This window comes from Talpa occidentalis, unplaced genomic scaffold, assembly GCF_014898055.3.
Source record: "Talpa occidentalis isolate TD23 unplaced genomic scaffold, MPIMG_talOcc4v2.1 talOcc4.7, whole genome shotgun sequence".
Classification (NCBI taxonomy): Eukaryota; Metazoa; Chordata; class Mammalia; order Eulipotyphla; family Talpidae; genus Talpa; species Talpa occidentalis.
Window position 1 is genome coordinate 41,013,936 of NW_023605083.1, and position 17,381 is coordinate 41,031,316.

The 17,381-nt window shown below is 38.1% G+C and overlaps 1 protein-coding gene across 2 annotated transcripts in view; it reads right to left on the reverse strand.

Moving 5' to 3' along the window:
• CEMIP2 (cell migration inducing hyaluronidase 2) overlaps positions 1-17,381 on the reverse strand; it is a 72,164-nt gene that overhangs the window by 11,239 nt on the left and 43,544 nt on the right. For both annotated transcript variants that reach the window (XM_054689798.1, XM_037494976.2), the window contains exons 13-18: positions 14,296-14,427; positions 13,183-13,218; positions 12,288-12,443; positions 9,231-9,408; positions 6,849-7,064; positions 3,197-3,405 (exon numbers count right to left, since the gene is read on the reverse strand). In XM_054689798.1, coding sequence (XP_054545773.1) covers positions 3,197-3,405; positions 6,849-7,064; positions 9,231-9,408; positions 12,288-12,443; positions 13,183-13,218; positions 14,296-14,427 — 927 coding nt within the window. The remainder of the gene's footprint in view (positions 1-3,196; positions 3,406-6,848; positions 7,065-9,230; positions 9,409-12,287; positions 12,444-13,182; positions 13,219-14,295; positions 14,428-17,381) is intronic.

The window sequence follows — 17,381 nt, forward strand, 5'->3', positions numbered from 1 at the left end:
CTCGCAGCCCAGCGCTCAACTGCTGCGCCACCAGGGGAGGCCCAAAAATATCTCTGCTGTTTATCACTCGAGTTTTGGGGTGGCTTTTAAATTATGAATTAAACATCCACTACAAAATTTACCATGTTAGCCATTTTTCACTACATTTCAGTGGCACCTACTATGTGTACAAGGTTTTGCAACCATCACTACTACCCACTGCCAGAACTTCTTATCACAAAGGGAAATTTTTAAACAATATGTAAAAAGGACTTAAAATTGTTCCCACATGTTTCACTTAGCAATCCCACTAAAGAATTGGAAATGCAGACCAAAAATATATAAGAATTTTATGTAGTGCACCATTTATAATAGTAAAAGGGAGGGCAGGAGAAAAAACCGCCTAAATGTGTGCAGGGAAAGGAAGCAGTTAAACAAATTTTGGTGTATCTAATGCTCAGAAAACCCTTGAGGGTGGAGAGACAGGAAAACATTACAAATGTTTACAATGCCTCACTTTGACTGAAAGAAACACAGATTATTCCAATCTTTTTCATGCTTTTCTGTATTTTTTTTATTTTGTTTGACAAGTAAGTACAGCTTCTAAAATGCACTTTAGAAGAAAATAACTCCTAAAATGTTATTTTCAAACATGGCACTATGACAAAATCTATGTCTCCTCTATAATTAAATTGAATTTGAAAACAAAAATTGTTCATCTCTTCCTTTTGCCTCTACCCATGATGTAATTTTTTACAAACTTTTAGCTAGTTAAACAAGGAAAGTTTGACAGAATTTCAGGCCCATGTAGATTTTTGAAACTTCTGGGTGCAATATTTTTTCACTTAAAAGTATTTTCACTTGTTCAGTAATTTTTCAAAAGTCATGCAAGGTATTTATAGAACTTTGCACACCATTTGGCTGTGACATTTCACCTCAAATCCCTAAGCTGCCAGATATAACTATTTTCACTCATTCTTTAGCATTTCTCCTCTGTTCTCTTGAATATTCACTGGTTTCTTCCCTTGACTTCTCTGCAGCTCACAGGTGGGAATAATAATATCAAACTGAACTTTCAGAAACCTCATCATGAACACAACGTGGATTAAAGACTAGAGGTGGGGTGCTGCACCTCCCCCTGCAGTGACCTTTAGGGCTAACCGGCCCTAGGTCCGGCTGGGCAACCAGCACGCAGGGGAAGAACAGCAAAACCCTACCTGCTGCACCTCCCCCCGCAGTGATCTTTAGGACCGCGCGCGGGGGGGGGGGGGGGGGGGGGGGGAAACAGCCTGAAGCAGAGGAAGTGCCCTGAAAAGGCAGAAGCTTATCAAAAGATAACGACCACCAAGAACCACTACAAGAATGCTAAAAATCTTTTCCATCTTTCTAGAACTACAAACTTTAATCCCTTATCTGTCTTTCTAAACTTCCTCCTTTCTTCTATAATGGTCATTGTTTGTTATGTAGATCACCTCCCTGATGGTGATAGACTGAGCCCATGAGCAAGCTAATTTCTTTGATATTCATTCCTGTGCTTTTGGAAAACATATATATACTGGTCACAAACTCAAAGAAAATTACACTCAGATTTTCACTCTTGAAGTGTGTCTGTTTGTCACTTCTTTCGCCGACGCCCTGACCACCCTGCACGCTTCTCTCAACCCTGAGGTGGCCTCATCGTCTACTGTCTACTGCTGTGCTGGTCCGCGGCAGTGGGGAGGCTGAGTAGGAGGCCACTGTTGTGCTCCAAGCAAGGCAGAATGGTGGCCTGATCTCAGTCACAGAAGCAGTGAAAGTGGGTACAAGTAGAGAGACTGAATGACATTAGGGAGATAGAACCAACAGGGTTCGTTTGCTGATGGGATAGGTATATGAGGGGAAAGAATTGAGGAGTCCCGTGAGTTCTGGGTCAGTTGACTCAACAGATGGGTTGGGATTCTCCAGCAAGGGCTGAGAGGAGAGCAGCAAGTGTTACTGTGAAAACAGCAATGGTTCAGTCTAGAGCCAGAGACCTAACATCTCAGAATAAGGACATCTACTGTGAACTTCACCCACGTTGGAAATAACCTTCTTAGAGCAGAATTCCTACATGTTCAATGCCCACCTCTGTTAATTTCAGTTGAGTGTTTTAAGAACATTCTGACAAGTCAGTTTCATGAGCTGTCAGTTCAACAAGTTATTTAAATTTTTCAGATCCATGTCTGTGCAGTTTCATGGAGCCCCAAAGATTAACCATCATGTGATTGGCTTACTTTTTCTGCCACCTCCCCGATGCACCCAGTGCTCCCATCACATTGAATCCATCTTCCCTGAGCACAAGCAAATCTTTCCCATCTCTACTGCTGGGGCGCAGAGTTGCTATTTTGTGATAAGTCTGATCACTGAATCCATTTCATTTTCTCATGTAGCCTGGCACAAGGCCCTTAGGAAAATTAGTTGCTCTACCATTTGTCCATTAAAAAAATAGTATTGTGACTTGAGTTTTTTTTTTCCTCCTATCTGTAAACTGTGAGCTCCTAGGGCTAGCACTTTTCTCCTTTATCTTTCTATCAACTTGCACACAATTAACACTTGTACAAATTTATGTAAACATAGAGCCTTTGACTGAAAGTGATATTGTAGGACAAACAACTGAGACATCAAGAAAGGACAGAAGACATTTCCAGGCAGAGGTGACAAATACCTGGCACTCATGACACAATTCTTGCCCATAGCAGACACTACTAATCAAGCACACCATTCTCATCTATCTAGTCTAAACCTGTCCTCAAAAATCTTATAATTTCTCAGGTAACCAAGTGCTCAATTAGAATACCAGACAAACCCAACCCATCCAGGCTATGGGGAATTAAAGTAATCTGAAGACCACACTAAAACCTATTGTTTGAACAATGATGTAAAAAATAAAGAGTGAACAGATGGGACATACCTCAACCTCAACTTAATAAAGGCTACAGAGGACCAAAGAAAAAATACCCTATTGTTAAGTGGCTTTTTGCACATAATACCTTGACCACAGAGAAAAAGAAATGCTTTTAAAATGACAAAATTCAATTTGTGTAATATCTTAATCCCATCGACATTAAATATACAGCATCCCCACCAGCACAGTACATGAAATTGGCATTCCCCACCTGCTACAAAGGAGATATATTATTGTTTTTCTCCACTAAATTACTACTTGCTTAACTGTGGAATAACAGTAATAGAAACATACTTATCAAAGTTTATGAGGTATAAAAAAGCAGTCCGTGGTGCTGGGCCATTCCAGTGGATGGTGTAGCCCTTCTCCAGCATTATCACAGGCTGGTACTGTGGGAAGGCAGCCTTCTGATTAATGCCCCGGAGTACCATGGGGTTGGATGGATACTCGTCTCGTGTGATAGTCATAGAGAGATTCTGAGTGCTCCATGTCTGCACGTAGACCTTCAGAAATGAAGGGGATTAGAAATCAAAGGGAAGAGAATGAAAATTTAAAGAGCTCAGCAAGCATTTCCAGCACAAAGCTAAGTGTCTTTACTTCCAAAAGAGAGATTTTGTGATTTGTGCCAGACTAAATGAGGGGTGGCCAACTTTATCCGAAGCTGTACTTACAAGGAAGCCTGCTTATTGAAATGGTAAAAAATACAGGCCATGCATTCTGCTAGCCAAGGTCTTCATCATCTCTTCCATCATAACAAGCCAGCTTATTCACCAGAATATAAAACTGTTGCGGTTCATATAGCATGTCACAGAAACCCCTCAATTTAAAGAATATATGTATAAAAAATTAGTAAATGACTGTGAAATCTGATACCCTTGAGTCAAATGAGACTTTTCTCTAAACCAAGAAATGGAAAATTTAAATATCTAAGAGCTTTGCTTTCAATTTTCCATGAACTACATTAGTCCAAGAAGTCATTTTTCACCCATTCCAAAAAAAAAAGTTATAAAGTGCTCTGCAAAAACTGGAAAAAACATATTAAACTGGAACAAATTTGAAAGTTCTGATTTATTCTAATGGCATTTGAACCAAAACACAACCTTCCCCAATTGCATCTTCCAAAGAATAAACCTCAGAACAATTTCCTAAAATATATCAGTATCCCTAGTAGAATTCTTCAGATGTGTTAAAACATTTGCAGAATACTGACATTTAATCCATAATACTTCTCTCCATTTTTTCTTTTTGTCATTTCTACAGCTTTACTCATATATTGATTACTCAATTACATGTTCTTTGAATCAAAAAATCTTAACTCTTATATACCCTTGACTATTGCAATGTAATTCTTCCTATGAAGATTTAAAATAGAAAATTTTATAGATTTAAAATAGAAAAAAATACTTTAGAACTACTAATAACCTTCATTAAAATATATACTTAATATATATTATTATTATACTGCATCTATAGTTCACACACACACACACATACACAGATCCAGATCTTGCTTTCTCCTGCGTCTGAAGACATGAGGTGGCACATGTAACCTTAGTGATCCTTATGCTACCACCTTTCTTTCTGAGCACCTTTATCCCCTGGGTCAACAAAGAGCAGACATTCCATTAAGATACCTTTACAAAAAGCTAAGTAATGATTATCCTATCTAGTGATCCAGTTGTGTCTCTCTTTTATCTAAAAATATATTCTTGTGCATAATATTATACATTATTTCTAAGTATACCTGGGCTCCTAGCCCAAAATTTAAATTTTCAGGAGACAATTTTAGATCTGTAGTCCTCATTTTCCAGCTCAACTTCTTTCTTTCTTTATTTCCAAGAAAAAGAGAAGTGCTACTCTGTCTTGTAAGCTAGAAGGATCAGGTTCACATGCTCAAAGACATTAGAAATCCAAAAAGTTTATAGACCCAGTTATAGTAACTTTAGAAAAATAAAGTTTTACTAGTGAGCACCAACCGCTTTTAGACACAACCCTCTGCATACAAGTAGCTAGAAATTCAGCCACAGATGTAGCTACAAAAGGACTAACAACTTTTCGTTCTTTTTTTATTGAAGAAATATTACTTTGAAACATTATTGTTCATTTTAATTCTAGAATTTCTGTAGATTCCTAGGTATGAATAGGTCAATATAATTTTAAGGGGCAATTCTGATGAAGGATAAAATAAATGGAAAAAGGGAAATTACATTTCTTTTTTATTTTACTGTAGTTAATTCTTCACCCTTTTCTCTCCCAGAACTCAGATAAGTATTGCTCTTTATTATTCTCGGGAAAGAGAAATTCCACAATAAAGAAGCTGGTAATTCATTGAAATCAATCAGAATAGCGCTTCAATCAGCATCCCTCTTATGCCTGTATTTTGTCTATTGATAACAATCTTTTTAAAGATTTTTTAAATTTCAGAATGAAATCATTCTTTAACAGTCATGATTCAAAGTCAGGCAAGCGACGAAGCACTCTGCTTCAAGGGGCCCCGCTAGAGAAGGCTGGGGGCAGAAGCCACACACACACCTTAGGGGGCTCAAAGAGTAGAAAAGCAAGAGCCCTCCTGTGTGGCAGGCAAAGCTCAGCAGAGGGGCTACATCACAGAACCCATCCTCCAGGAGAAGCCACCCGACAAGTAAGAGCAATCAGCAGCAAATCAGCAAAGAGTCTGCTTCCATCCCTTTGGGACTATGCAACTGCAGCTCCCCTGGGAAGGTCTCTGGTTCTTCCCCAAATTATAGCAAAAAAATGGGGGGACTGGTACCTCCATTTTGCAATCTCTTCTATCCATTCAAATATGTCCAGCTATTAAAATCAACTCTACAACCTAATGCCCTCTTCCTCAAATACTATTCACTGCAGCAAGCACATCACTACAAGCCACACCCTATATGCTTTACATATATTTATGCATTCTATCTTCACAACAACCTTCTATGAAAGGAATTATTATTACCCTTGTGCATGGAGACTAAATAGCTAATGAATTTGCCCAATCATTTAAGAAAATGCAGGCCATCTGGCTCCAGAGTGTGTGCTTTTAGCATACACCCTCCCAAATTAGCTCATCCTCTGATGCTGGGCTTTAAGTTAGAAGTGCACACTAGCCTAATATTTCAAAGGGGTGTTTCCTAATCATAGGTATTACTTAATAATATATCATTTAACAATGCAGGGGTTGGAGTACTGGACTCCACACAATTGAAAATCCAAATATTAACTTCTGAATTCCCCCCAAATTTTACAACATTCCCTTGATCCCCATGGAGAACTGGTTTTAGGACCTGCACTCCCATAGCCCAAATCTGCAGATGCTCAAGTCCCTTATATAAATCACCCTCTATACGCACATCAATTCACAGGTTCCTTATCCACAAATTTAACTGACACTCCCTGTTGATTGAATCGTGAACATTGCATGTAAGTGGCCAGTTCAAACCTGTGTTGTTCAAGGGTCAGCTGTAATTCCAAGACTTTCCTAGGGCTCCTTCCCTTTCCACTTATTTCTAACTCCTAGCTCTGGCTCCGAAACACCTCATTTTTCATGTGACATGTTGATATTCTGCCTCAAAAAATAGATGTTCTAATACAGTAGAAATAATGACCCTGAGAACAAAGAATAAAATTCCCTCTGGAGGACACAGTTGTTGCAGGGCAAACCAACAACAAAAAATAACTGGCTTAAGAAATACAGTTTCTTTATTTAACCAACAGCAAAGCACCTCACCTCTCTGAGCTCATTTCGCTACTTGCCAAATTGTTTTAGAGCAGGTGAGCTTTAAATAAAATTCTATGAGGCATGATTCCTAATGAAATTTTTTTCTTAGAGCAAAATCATGCTTTGTGAAGTGTCAATCACACCAAGGAGGGAAGAGCACTCCTCCAGAAGCAGTGCTGTCAGCTGCTGGTGAGATCGGCCGCACAGTGCCCTTCAGCCTACCTGGGCATAGTTCCCGCTACAGATCACTGCGTTCCATTTGGTCATGTTCACGCAGTTTGGATGGCGGATCAGGTAGTTGTCAATTCTTCCCACATAAGCATCCTTGTATCCTGTCACAGAGCCATCAACATCATGGAATATGGAGTTTTTATCACCATCCAGCTCACAATCTTCAAACCAGGGGCCAGGCTTTCCAAAGAAGACATTCAGAGACACCTGAGAGCAGTGAAGAACAGGGTCATCACCAGGTGAGAAGGGTTCCTGCCAGCTCAGCTGGCATCCCTCCAAGGGTCTCATCACACCTCCACTGCTTTAAGGTTAAGTGCTGAGTCACAGTGCAAAGGTGTCAACTGCAGTGCCAAGTCAGTAGGGATTTCCAATTAGCTCTGACATGTTTAGGGGAAAAAAAACATCCTCAAAGCCTTGTGAGTTCAAGTGGCAAATATTAAATTTAATTTTTGACTTTTTTCTACCTAAAAAACTGCTATTCTCCTGTCAAAACAAACTATGATGAAATCACAACAGTTAAGGGGTGAAATCAGAACTGTTATGGGAAGAAAAACTATGCAGTCAGACATACTTGTTAAAAAATATAAATTTTGCGTTTAAGATCTGTGCTTTTCCCTTCATGCAAATTCTAACTCAAATAAAAAAAATCTATTATCACAATCTCTATCTTCATTGCTAATCATTATATTTCACTTCAAATGCTTTCATTATTTGTTCACATGACTCCCCTCACCAAAAAATAAGTATGGTTCAAAAGAATTTGTGCGGCATAGTCACCATTGAGCTCACCAGTATCTGTTGAAAGTGTGTTACTTTCTCTCAAGACAGACCAGCCCGGCTCAGTACTTTTCATATTAGGTAGAGTTAATTCCAAGCCTGTAGTGAACAGAGCTGGCAGCTGCAACATAGGCTGCAGGTGACACTTTTCGGGCTTTAGCTGTTACTTACTAGTGACATGTTGCTAATATGCCTCAAGTGACACAGAAGCACCTCTCAATGCTTTTATGCACTTGGCACTGAACATCCAATGATGAGCAATCAATGAAAAGACGATGGTATCTAGGACAAGTGGTTCTAGGTTCTTTGTTGTAGATTCTTCTCTCTTTGCCCTTGTGCCCCATGATTAAATCTAAAAGAAGGTTAGTGCATAATTTCCACCTTTTCAGGCAGAATAAATTTTGCAAGCTGGACCCTTTACAAACTATTTCCACAACATCACCCCATAGACAAGTCCAGGCTGATGGAACTCTAGACTTCAGTGGCACGAATTCTCTTTGCTGTTCCAACTCCAGGACTCAATAACAAATGCAACATCTGACAGTTGCAACATCTGTTTCTTAGTTGACCATGTCAGTGGTCACTAAACTCTACACCAGGGGAGGTCCATATAGGCAGTAAGTGAACAGCCAGCACCCACACTGAAGAGCTGAACTGAGACCCACCCTATTTACTTAAAAGGGAAGTTATCTGCCTGTGAAGTCTTCCCCTTCCCTTGGAGCCCGTAGCCTGAAAGAGAACCAGCCAACTAAGTATCGACATCTCACTTTGCACCCACATCTCTGTTCTATGCCCTGGGTATTCTAGAAAACCAGATACAGACTTTGGCAAACAATTCCATGTTTTAAACAATTCCATGTTCAATTCCATGTTTTAAGCTGGGCAAACACAAAGTTTGTGTGTGTATGTGAATGAAAGAACTATGCGTCACTTTCCCACAGCGGCTGCCTGAGACCTGAGGAGTGAGATGTCTGAGACTCAGCCTCTCTACTCCACTGACATCTTGGGACGGGCAAGGCTGGGGTATGTGAACAGATTGTCCTCGAATGTCAAGATCAGGGGGAACTAATGAAACTGCCAAAACCATTATGGTGGGTTCTGCATTGTAAACTAGTATTTTCAAGTCTTATTTGCGATCCTCATAAAAATCTTCTAATAGTTCACATATTAGAAATAATCTAATTGGTATCATACACCCCAAGTATTTCTCTTCTTTCTCAACCTTTCATCCTCTTTTCCCCAGAAGAACAAGTCCCAGACAAGTAAAATACCAGACAGAATCCATGACGCTAAATCTCCACAAATTCTATGTCCTCTATTCTTAGGACACTACAACCCCCACATTATCACTTTAAGTGATTTTCCCTTTCATGATATTACTTGAATGTCAAAAATACCCCCCAAAGACACATGGGACATCTGTTTTCACATTGAAGTCAATGGGACAGAGTGCATAGAGTTAGGAGTCGCTTTCGCATGTATTTCTCCTCCCAGTAATAAAGACTCCATGCAAATCCTTTGTGTTATCTTTGGGAGTGTGCTATCCTTCCTTCTCCTATCATAGCTTCCATAGAGAAACCATTAGAACATACGTACCTGTGGACCAAACTTCACAAGGGAGATGTTATTCCTGGGAGTTATCTGCCAGGGATTCTTCATGAGGAAGCCAATAGCACTGGTATACCTATCTGAAGTTGGCACATATTTTTTGAAAGTGCACCTGCTGAGATGAATGGGCCCATCGTATATCTGAAAGCCTCTAATTGGGAATGTCCTGTTGAGATACAAGATTTAATGCATATGGGCCTATATCCTGAACAGCACTTGACCTGCATACTTGTTTTATGGATACTTGTGGATATCCTGTAGGCACTAAGCACAAAATTAACATGCAGAGGTAACCAAGACAAGATCCTGATCAAACAAGATACAGATGGAAAGGCAAACATAAACAAAGGATAATTTCACATAATAAGTGCTATGGAGACAATAAGATACAGTAACACAATAGTTGGATGGGGAGATGTGCTATTTGGGACAAAGGAAGCTTCTCTGAAAAGGTGATTTTGGCTTTTTTGAATCTACTCCATTAAGACCTTTTATTTATTATCTCATATACTTTAGTTTAAGTTCTAAAATCTCTAGCATGAAAGCGAAAGACAAATCTGATAAAAGAGAACCTCCTTTCAAGTCATTAAATGATAGTAATAAGATTTAACGTTATATTTAAAATCAGAAAAGTTTGGGCCTCCCCGGTGGCGCAGCGGTTGAGCACTGGGCTGCAAGGCTGCCCGCAGCCTCTGCAGTGCCGGTTTGATCCCCCGCCCCAGCCGCTGGCGAGGGTCCCACATGGTGTGCAGACCTCTCCTGCCGCCCGCTGCTCCCCTCAGCAGTATATTTCGTCAGTTTGCCTTTCCCACTCTGTCTCTGGTGGATCCTCTCACCCCCTGCATCTCTGGCCTGTACCCCAACTCTTGTATGCATAAATAAATAAATCTTTTAAAATAAATAAATAAATAAAACCAGAAAAGTTTAAGTCCTCACAGCTTACTATGTCAAAGTGGATTACTAGATTGAGAAATTCATTTTATTCATTTTCCTTCTTTCTGTTCAAACACAAACTCCTTCTTAACCCACTAATTATATATCATTAACCATAATTAATGTGCACAGTCCATAATATTCTGGATCCTTTAATTTCTCTATTAAATTTGTGCAATGATATTTGCAGAGGATTTCTATAGCAACTAATTAGTTTACACCTTGTCAGCATTTTACAATAAAAGTATATATATATATTAGCAGGAAAACCAAATATTTTGCTTAAAAATCTACCCTTTGTGGGCCTCCCCTGGTGGCGCAGGCGGTTGAGCGCCGCGCTGTGAAGCTGTCCACAGCCTCTACAGTGCCAGTTTGATCCCGGCTGGCCAGCGAGGGTCCCACATGGTGTGGCAGACCTCTCTTGTCTCATCCGCTGCTCCCCTCAGCAGTGTATTTCGTCAGTCTGCCTGTTCTGTTCCCATCTCTGTCTCTAGTGAATCCTCTCACACTCTCACGCATCTGGCCTGTACCCCGGTTCTTGTAAAAATAAGTAAATAAATCTTAAAAAAAAAACCTTTAAAAAAAATCTATGATGTATTTATTTTTTATGATGTATTTATTTCTTTATGATGTATTTCTTTATGATGTATTTATTTTACTTTATGATATATTTATTTCTAAGCCTATGTCCCCAAATGATCCTCTCCATACAAAAGGTTATAAACATACAGTAAAATAAAAACTAGATCCACTAACCAATGAGAAATCTTTGTTTTTGAAAAATTCCTCTTAGTAAAGAAGCAATAAGCATTTTGTAATTAAACAGGAGGCCAATAAAAAGTAGCAAGAATGGACTTGACTTGGCTACCATCATACTGCAGCCCAAGCCCCAACCCAATCTAGGCTTTTACAAAAATCTCCACATTAGAAGAGGCAGCAATAGCCTAATGGTGATAAGCACAGCGCTGAAGCCAAACTAACAGGGGTTGAATCCCAAGTCAACTACTTTAAATAAGTTACTCATTTATAAAATTGGAAAAGGACAAGGAAAAAAAATCCTCCTTGGGTTTTGCAGAGACTGGGCAAATAATAAAGTATTTAGAACAGAGTCTGATACATTATCAGCTTTTAATAAGTGTTAGCTATTAAAAACCCACACAGTTTCTTTCCGAATGGTGCCATGGTCTGACCAACAGGAGTCAAACACAGGGCTAGGCACATAACGATGCTCAAGATTTCCCAACCCCCAGTACAGAGGAGAGGAGCCTAGCATAGTACCCTTGACCAGAAGCTAGCAAAGTCCTCTCCCCAACCCGCAGCTCAAGTCCCTCCAAATTAACAGTGCATTTGCCCCAATGTCCTGATCTGTCCTAGCCCAATGTGCATGCAGTGTAGTTGTCTGCTTTAAGGGAGCTGGTGCTTAAAGAGTTCAGACATTAGCTCTGGCGGAAGGCCTTTAGAACACTATTGTTTCTCCATCTAGTTTTCTCACAAGTAAAATGAGGACAACTCCAAACTGCGCGTCAGAACTGAGTTCTGGATGATTTAATAGTTCCCTAAAAGCACTGAAGAATTTTTCCAGTGCTAAGTGCTATTTTAATGATTCTGTGATTTTTGATGACAGAAAAACAAGCCAAAAGCCAGTCCCAACCCGCTGCAGCATCAGAAACACCCTTGCTATACAGCTGTGGTCAGGGCCAGGTCAGCCTGGGCATGCTGAGACTCTCCTTTCTTAGGATTCCTTTTAATAAGTCATTTCCTTTTCCAGTGGCTATTTATGAAATTGAGGGAAAAGGGCCTAATGTCATCACTTATGGTTTGCCAATTTCATGTGGCTCAAAAATGAAAGACAAAAATCACTAGTTTATAAAAGACCTTATACAAAATCCTAAGAAACAAGGTAGGTTTCCTTTCTTAGAAAATTGGCAATATTAATAGTAACAATAGCAGAGTGGGGACCAATCCATGGCAAAAATTAGTCAATAATGAGAATGATGATGATGAACAATTTGCTGCCACTAATCCATATAATTCCAAGATTATTACAGAAACCTCCATAATGGTTAGGTTTTCATTTATTGCTTAACATTCTACTACTACAGCAATGCTTACCTGTTCCTAGGTAATGTCCGAGGCTTCAGGTCTATTCCTCCAATGCCTACATACTTGTTCTGGCCACCCTGAAAGCCATAATTTCCGCTCTCCCCAACAAAAAGGGATTCAGAGACCTCTTGGCTGGACCCTTCATCACTGGGGAAGCTTCCATCACTGATAAAATGCAAATAATAATCAACCGCACATCTCTGGAAATTTAAATCAACCTTCAAATAAAGGCAAGCTGTAACTTTAAAAGCTAAAAGTTTCAGAGCAGATACAAGCTTTTTATAATACATATTGTCAAGCATTCAAAAAGTGCTTTTAAATTGTGAACCTATCCTCATAAATGAATATATGGTTTTCATATTAAACATAAAGAAATTTAATAGCAACAACTGATTATTTCATCATTGTTGTAAGCAGCAATATGCAAATGGGGAGAAGAAACCTGCCTAGGATACAACAATTTGATGACAAACATGTTTTAGATACTAGAATAACTATTTGGAGCAAAATACATAACATAAAAAATTCAATTCTTAAAGATCATTGCAAAATTAGAGCTGCTTCTAAGAAAACAGTTATTCTGCTCTCAAGTTGAAGTCCCTTCCTCTTATTTCTCTTAAGTTTTAAGAACTTTAGTGTAAAGCTCAAGTGTTTTCTTCTAAGCAAAATATATGCACCTACCCTTTTGTGGAATTGCAACAATAACCAATGAAGTTGGTATTAATTCAATTAATCCATAATTCAGACCTCTAGTGGCATCAGGAAGTAGATGCTAATTTTTCTCTTTGATACTAATAAAGGATAAAACATTCTTGTCTATTACCAAAAAAAGAAATAAAATGAAGGCTTATTTTACCTTACAGCTTGAAAATAATCAGGTAAGTATTTATAAGCAATTACTAACCTGGCAAAGGTCAATCCTATTCCATTATCTGAAAATCTGTAAGAAAAGAAAATAGGAGGGAAAATTCCAATTTACCACATCAGGTAAAATGACATAATTCTCTCAATATTTAATTATCATGAAATCTAGAAGTTTCCAATAATAATCATTCTAATAGTAATCATCTAAAACTACAAAAAAAGTTTCTCCTCAAAATAACTAAAAGCACAGACTCCACAGGGAAGTGGACAAGCTTTCAAATCAGTTTTGCCATGTGACCTTGTGAAAATGACTCAACTTCTCTGTTTGCTCATCTATAAGTTGAAGTAATAATATAACCTACCTCTTAGGATGAGAGCATTTAACATACAAATTATTATAAATCATTTGGAACAGTGCTTGCCACACAGTAAGTAGCATATGTTAGCTGTATTTTTTTGTAATTATTTTAAAAAACAATTAGAAATGGGATTCTCTTCAAAATTTTTCAACATTAATATCCAAGTGATTGCTACAAGTTTAATACACTATCAGTGTTTTTGCATGATAAATGTCAGAGATGATGGGGAAATGCCAAGAAACTAATGTTCATGCAAGGAAAATGTTTTTCTACAGTTGCACACCAAATCTTAGTTCAACACATACCACATTTCTCCTAACATGACACAAATGGAGAAAAGGGAGATGCTGACTGCCTCAAGTCATATTAAGACCTCAGTCAACAGACTTATGAAGGTGGAGTTCACAACTTGTGTTTTGAATGGCACAAGAACATCAGGAAAACTTTAAAGAGTTTCCAAGAGAAAGGGGAAAAAATCCAGGTAGTTCCAAAATCTTTTTAATTTCTCTGACCTAAATCATGTTTATTATATGAAATTAAATTCCCAGTTTCTCTTCACCCGCATCAAAATATTCTGTCACTGGACAAGTTCAGCTTTCCAACAAAAGCAGCGGAATGAGACAATTGCAAACATTTGCAGTCTATGACCTCTAACACGCTTCCCCAGAGGTTGCTCTATTTGTAATAATAACTTGATTCCAGAAACCACCACTCTACTTTCAGTTTTAAAAATAGTCTTCAAAGATAACTACATCACAATGCCATGAGATAATAATTTTGTGGAGAATACCCACGCTGAATTCTGAACAATGACATCCCCTCCTCTGACCCAAGCTCCATTGTCATTATTTTTGAAAGCAATGAGCCTGTCAATTAAAGCAGCAACACGTGGCTTTTCAGGGTCTGCATCCTGATGGGGTCGAAACCTTGAAGTCAAGGAAAAGTAAAAAAACAAGAATTTTTTTTTAAGTAATAAAAAGGCAATGGAAATTATCTATTAACAATTATAAGCTTATGTGTCAGCAAACAGAATTTACACTCGACCAAAATCAAAATATTTAAGACCCGAATTGATTTGTTGAATTACAAATATTAAAAGAAAAAAACTCACATTTATTTACATACAAGTTTCCCAAAAAATGTTCTCATATATTCTTAGTTATTTTTTAAATTAATTTATATTATAAAATAGACACTGCAGAACATTCTAAGCCTGAAAACCATTTCCAAAACAAAAAATTCAGACTATAAATCTGGCATGGTTCTCACAAATTCTTAACCAACAGGATACCAATATAAACTTCTTGAATGAATTTATCATATTTTCAACATATGTGAACTAGAGTATTATTTGAATTGTATGCCAGTGAAATGTTACAGAAATAAAACTATGTAAAATATCTTTTGTGTCTAAATTCAAAATAGATTGTATTTCATTAACTTAGTAATTACAAAGACTGAATTTTATCTTTTCTTTCTCTTCTTTCTAAAATACTTACAAAGGTCCATAATAATAATCGGTATCAAAAACTGTCTAACAACTCAAATAATTCAACAAGCTACTTATTTTTTGAAAAGATGTATTTAGTTATGCATACAAGAACTGGGGTACAGGTCAGAGATGCAGGGGGTGAGAGGATTCACCACAGAAATGGGGAACAGAACAGGCGGATTGACGGAAATACACTGCTGAGAGGAACAGCAGGCGAGACAGGAGCAGTTTGCCTGGCCATGTGGGTTGCTCCCTGGCTGGCCGGGGATCGAACTAGTGCTGCAGATTGCTTCACAGTGCAGTGCTTAACCCCTTGCTTGCACCACCAGGGAGGCCAAAGCTACTTATTTTTAAAAAGAGATCATTTCTATCATAATCTCATAAAAACTGATGGTGGGAAGTCAGACAACTTCAAAACCCATTCAGCATGTTAAGATTTTTATTCACACAATCAGGAAAAACCATTTCCACAAATGCTACTGCCATAGTTGCAGGAACACAGTAGATGCTTGCAAAATATGGATGGGAGTGGACGGTAAGCACAGAGAACAGCAAATGCAAAGGTCCTCAGGCATGGGTGAGCTAAGTCTGTTAAAAGAACAAGCAAGTTGGCTGAGAGTTAAAAGCAAGGGGGACAGTAGTAAGAGGGTGAATAAGTACCAGGCAAGAACATGGTTCTCGATTCTAAATGCAGAAAGTACAATAGTGGTTACCAGGGACTCGGGGGTTGGGGACATGGGAAGGCGATGAGTAAAGCGTAAAATATTCCAGGTAAGTTCTAGAATTGCACTATACTGGATAGTGTCTATAGCTAGCAGTATAATAGTGTATGCTTCAAATTTGCTAAGAAGGTAGGTAAGTATTCCTACTACAAAAAAAAACTTTATTTTTTAAAAATAATAATAAAGAGAATGGGAGGAATATAATACATAAATCTATTATTGAAGGTGGTGATGGTTTCATTGGTATGTACTTATCTCCACATACATCAAGTTACACACATTAAATACATACAGCTTTTTATATGTCAGACTTCAATAAAGTGGGTGGATGGATGGATGGACAGACAGATACATATACACACACACTCACATATACATAACATGTGATGGGAAGTCACTGAAAACATAGAATCAGGGAAGTGACGTAACTGGCTACTTTTTTAAAATGTCAGTAACTGCTACTGGTGAAAGGATAATAGAGAATGGACTGTAAGGAGACCAGTTTGAAGGATTTTTCTGTTTCAAACAGCTGTTGGCAGTATAAAACTGGGCAACAGCATTGGAGATGAAAGAGTTATAACCACTCTTAGATTGTGTATATGACCCTGTTCCCCTCACACCAGATAGCTCTCACCTAAGGGGTATAAAGTCTGACTTTGAAACCTCACCCACTCTTCTGGCAGATAGCTTTGCGGTCATTACATAACACCAAGCAGATGGAAAAATTCTGGAAAGGAAACTACATAACGTTCTAAAAGAAGGCCAAAAAAAATTTTTTTTTTTTAGGTAACATTCTCTGCTGTAGTTATCTCTTCTGAAATTCCTCTCTGGATAAATTAATCACTGACCACTTGCAAGGTTATCCTGTATTTTCATTCCCTTTCCCACTCCATATGTAAAAATTACAGCTAATTTCCCCAAATTTTCTCATTTGTAAGATCTCTGCACACTTCCAAACCCTCTCTTAACTGCCTTCTTCCTTCAATGTACTAGTTGGCTCTCATATTCTTTCACTCTTAGATAAAAGTTCCCAATTGCAAACTGAGAACTTTCTGGAGTTAAGTTTCCCAATTTTGATTAATGATAATTTCACATCTTGAACATACAAGGAAAGGCTCATCTGATTAAGTGTTGAGTCAACTTCCCTTTGATGAAAAGACTACATATCTTGGGAATCTCAGGATTTTGATGTTTAATTCATGAAATGACTTACTACTCATCTGTACTAGTTTCATCATTTTTATGCATATTTGGACAGCATGAATGTCCATGGGGATAGTCTATTAGCTTATACAAAATTAAATATACACACCAGCTGCCATGTGTTGGTCTTCTCCTCCTACAATCAATTCTTTTTAGTAACAACTTCCAAATGTAGTCCAATTCCTTACTAATAATATGTATGTGTTTATCAACTGGTAAGAGTAGTAAATATTGGAAAACCACCACTATCAGAGTAGCACATGCATACACCAGGTAAAGAACTTTTTAATCCATTATGGATACTGTTTGGTTGTCAAGTCTATTAAAACATCAATGGATTTTGAAATATATATACCTATCCATCTATTCCCACACACAATTTTTTAAGGCAGGGAAAAATATCTACTGTGGAGAGTGTAAGGGTTTTCCTGTTATCACTAATTGAACTAAGTATGCATTACTA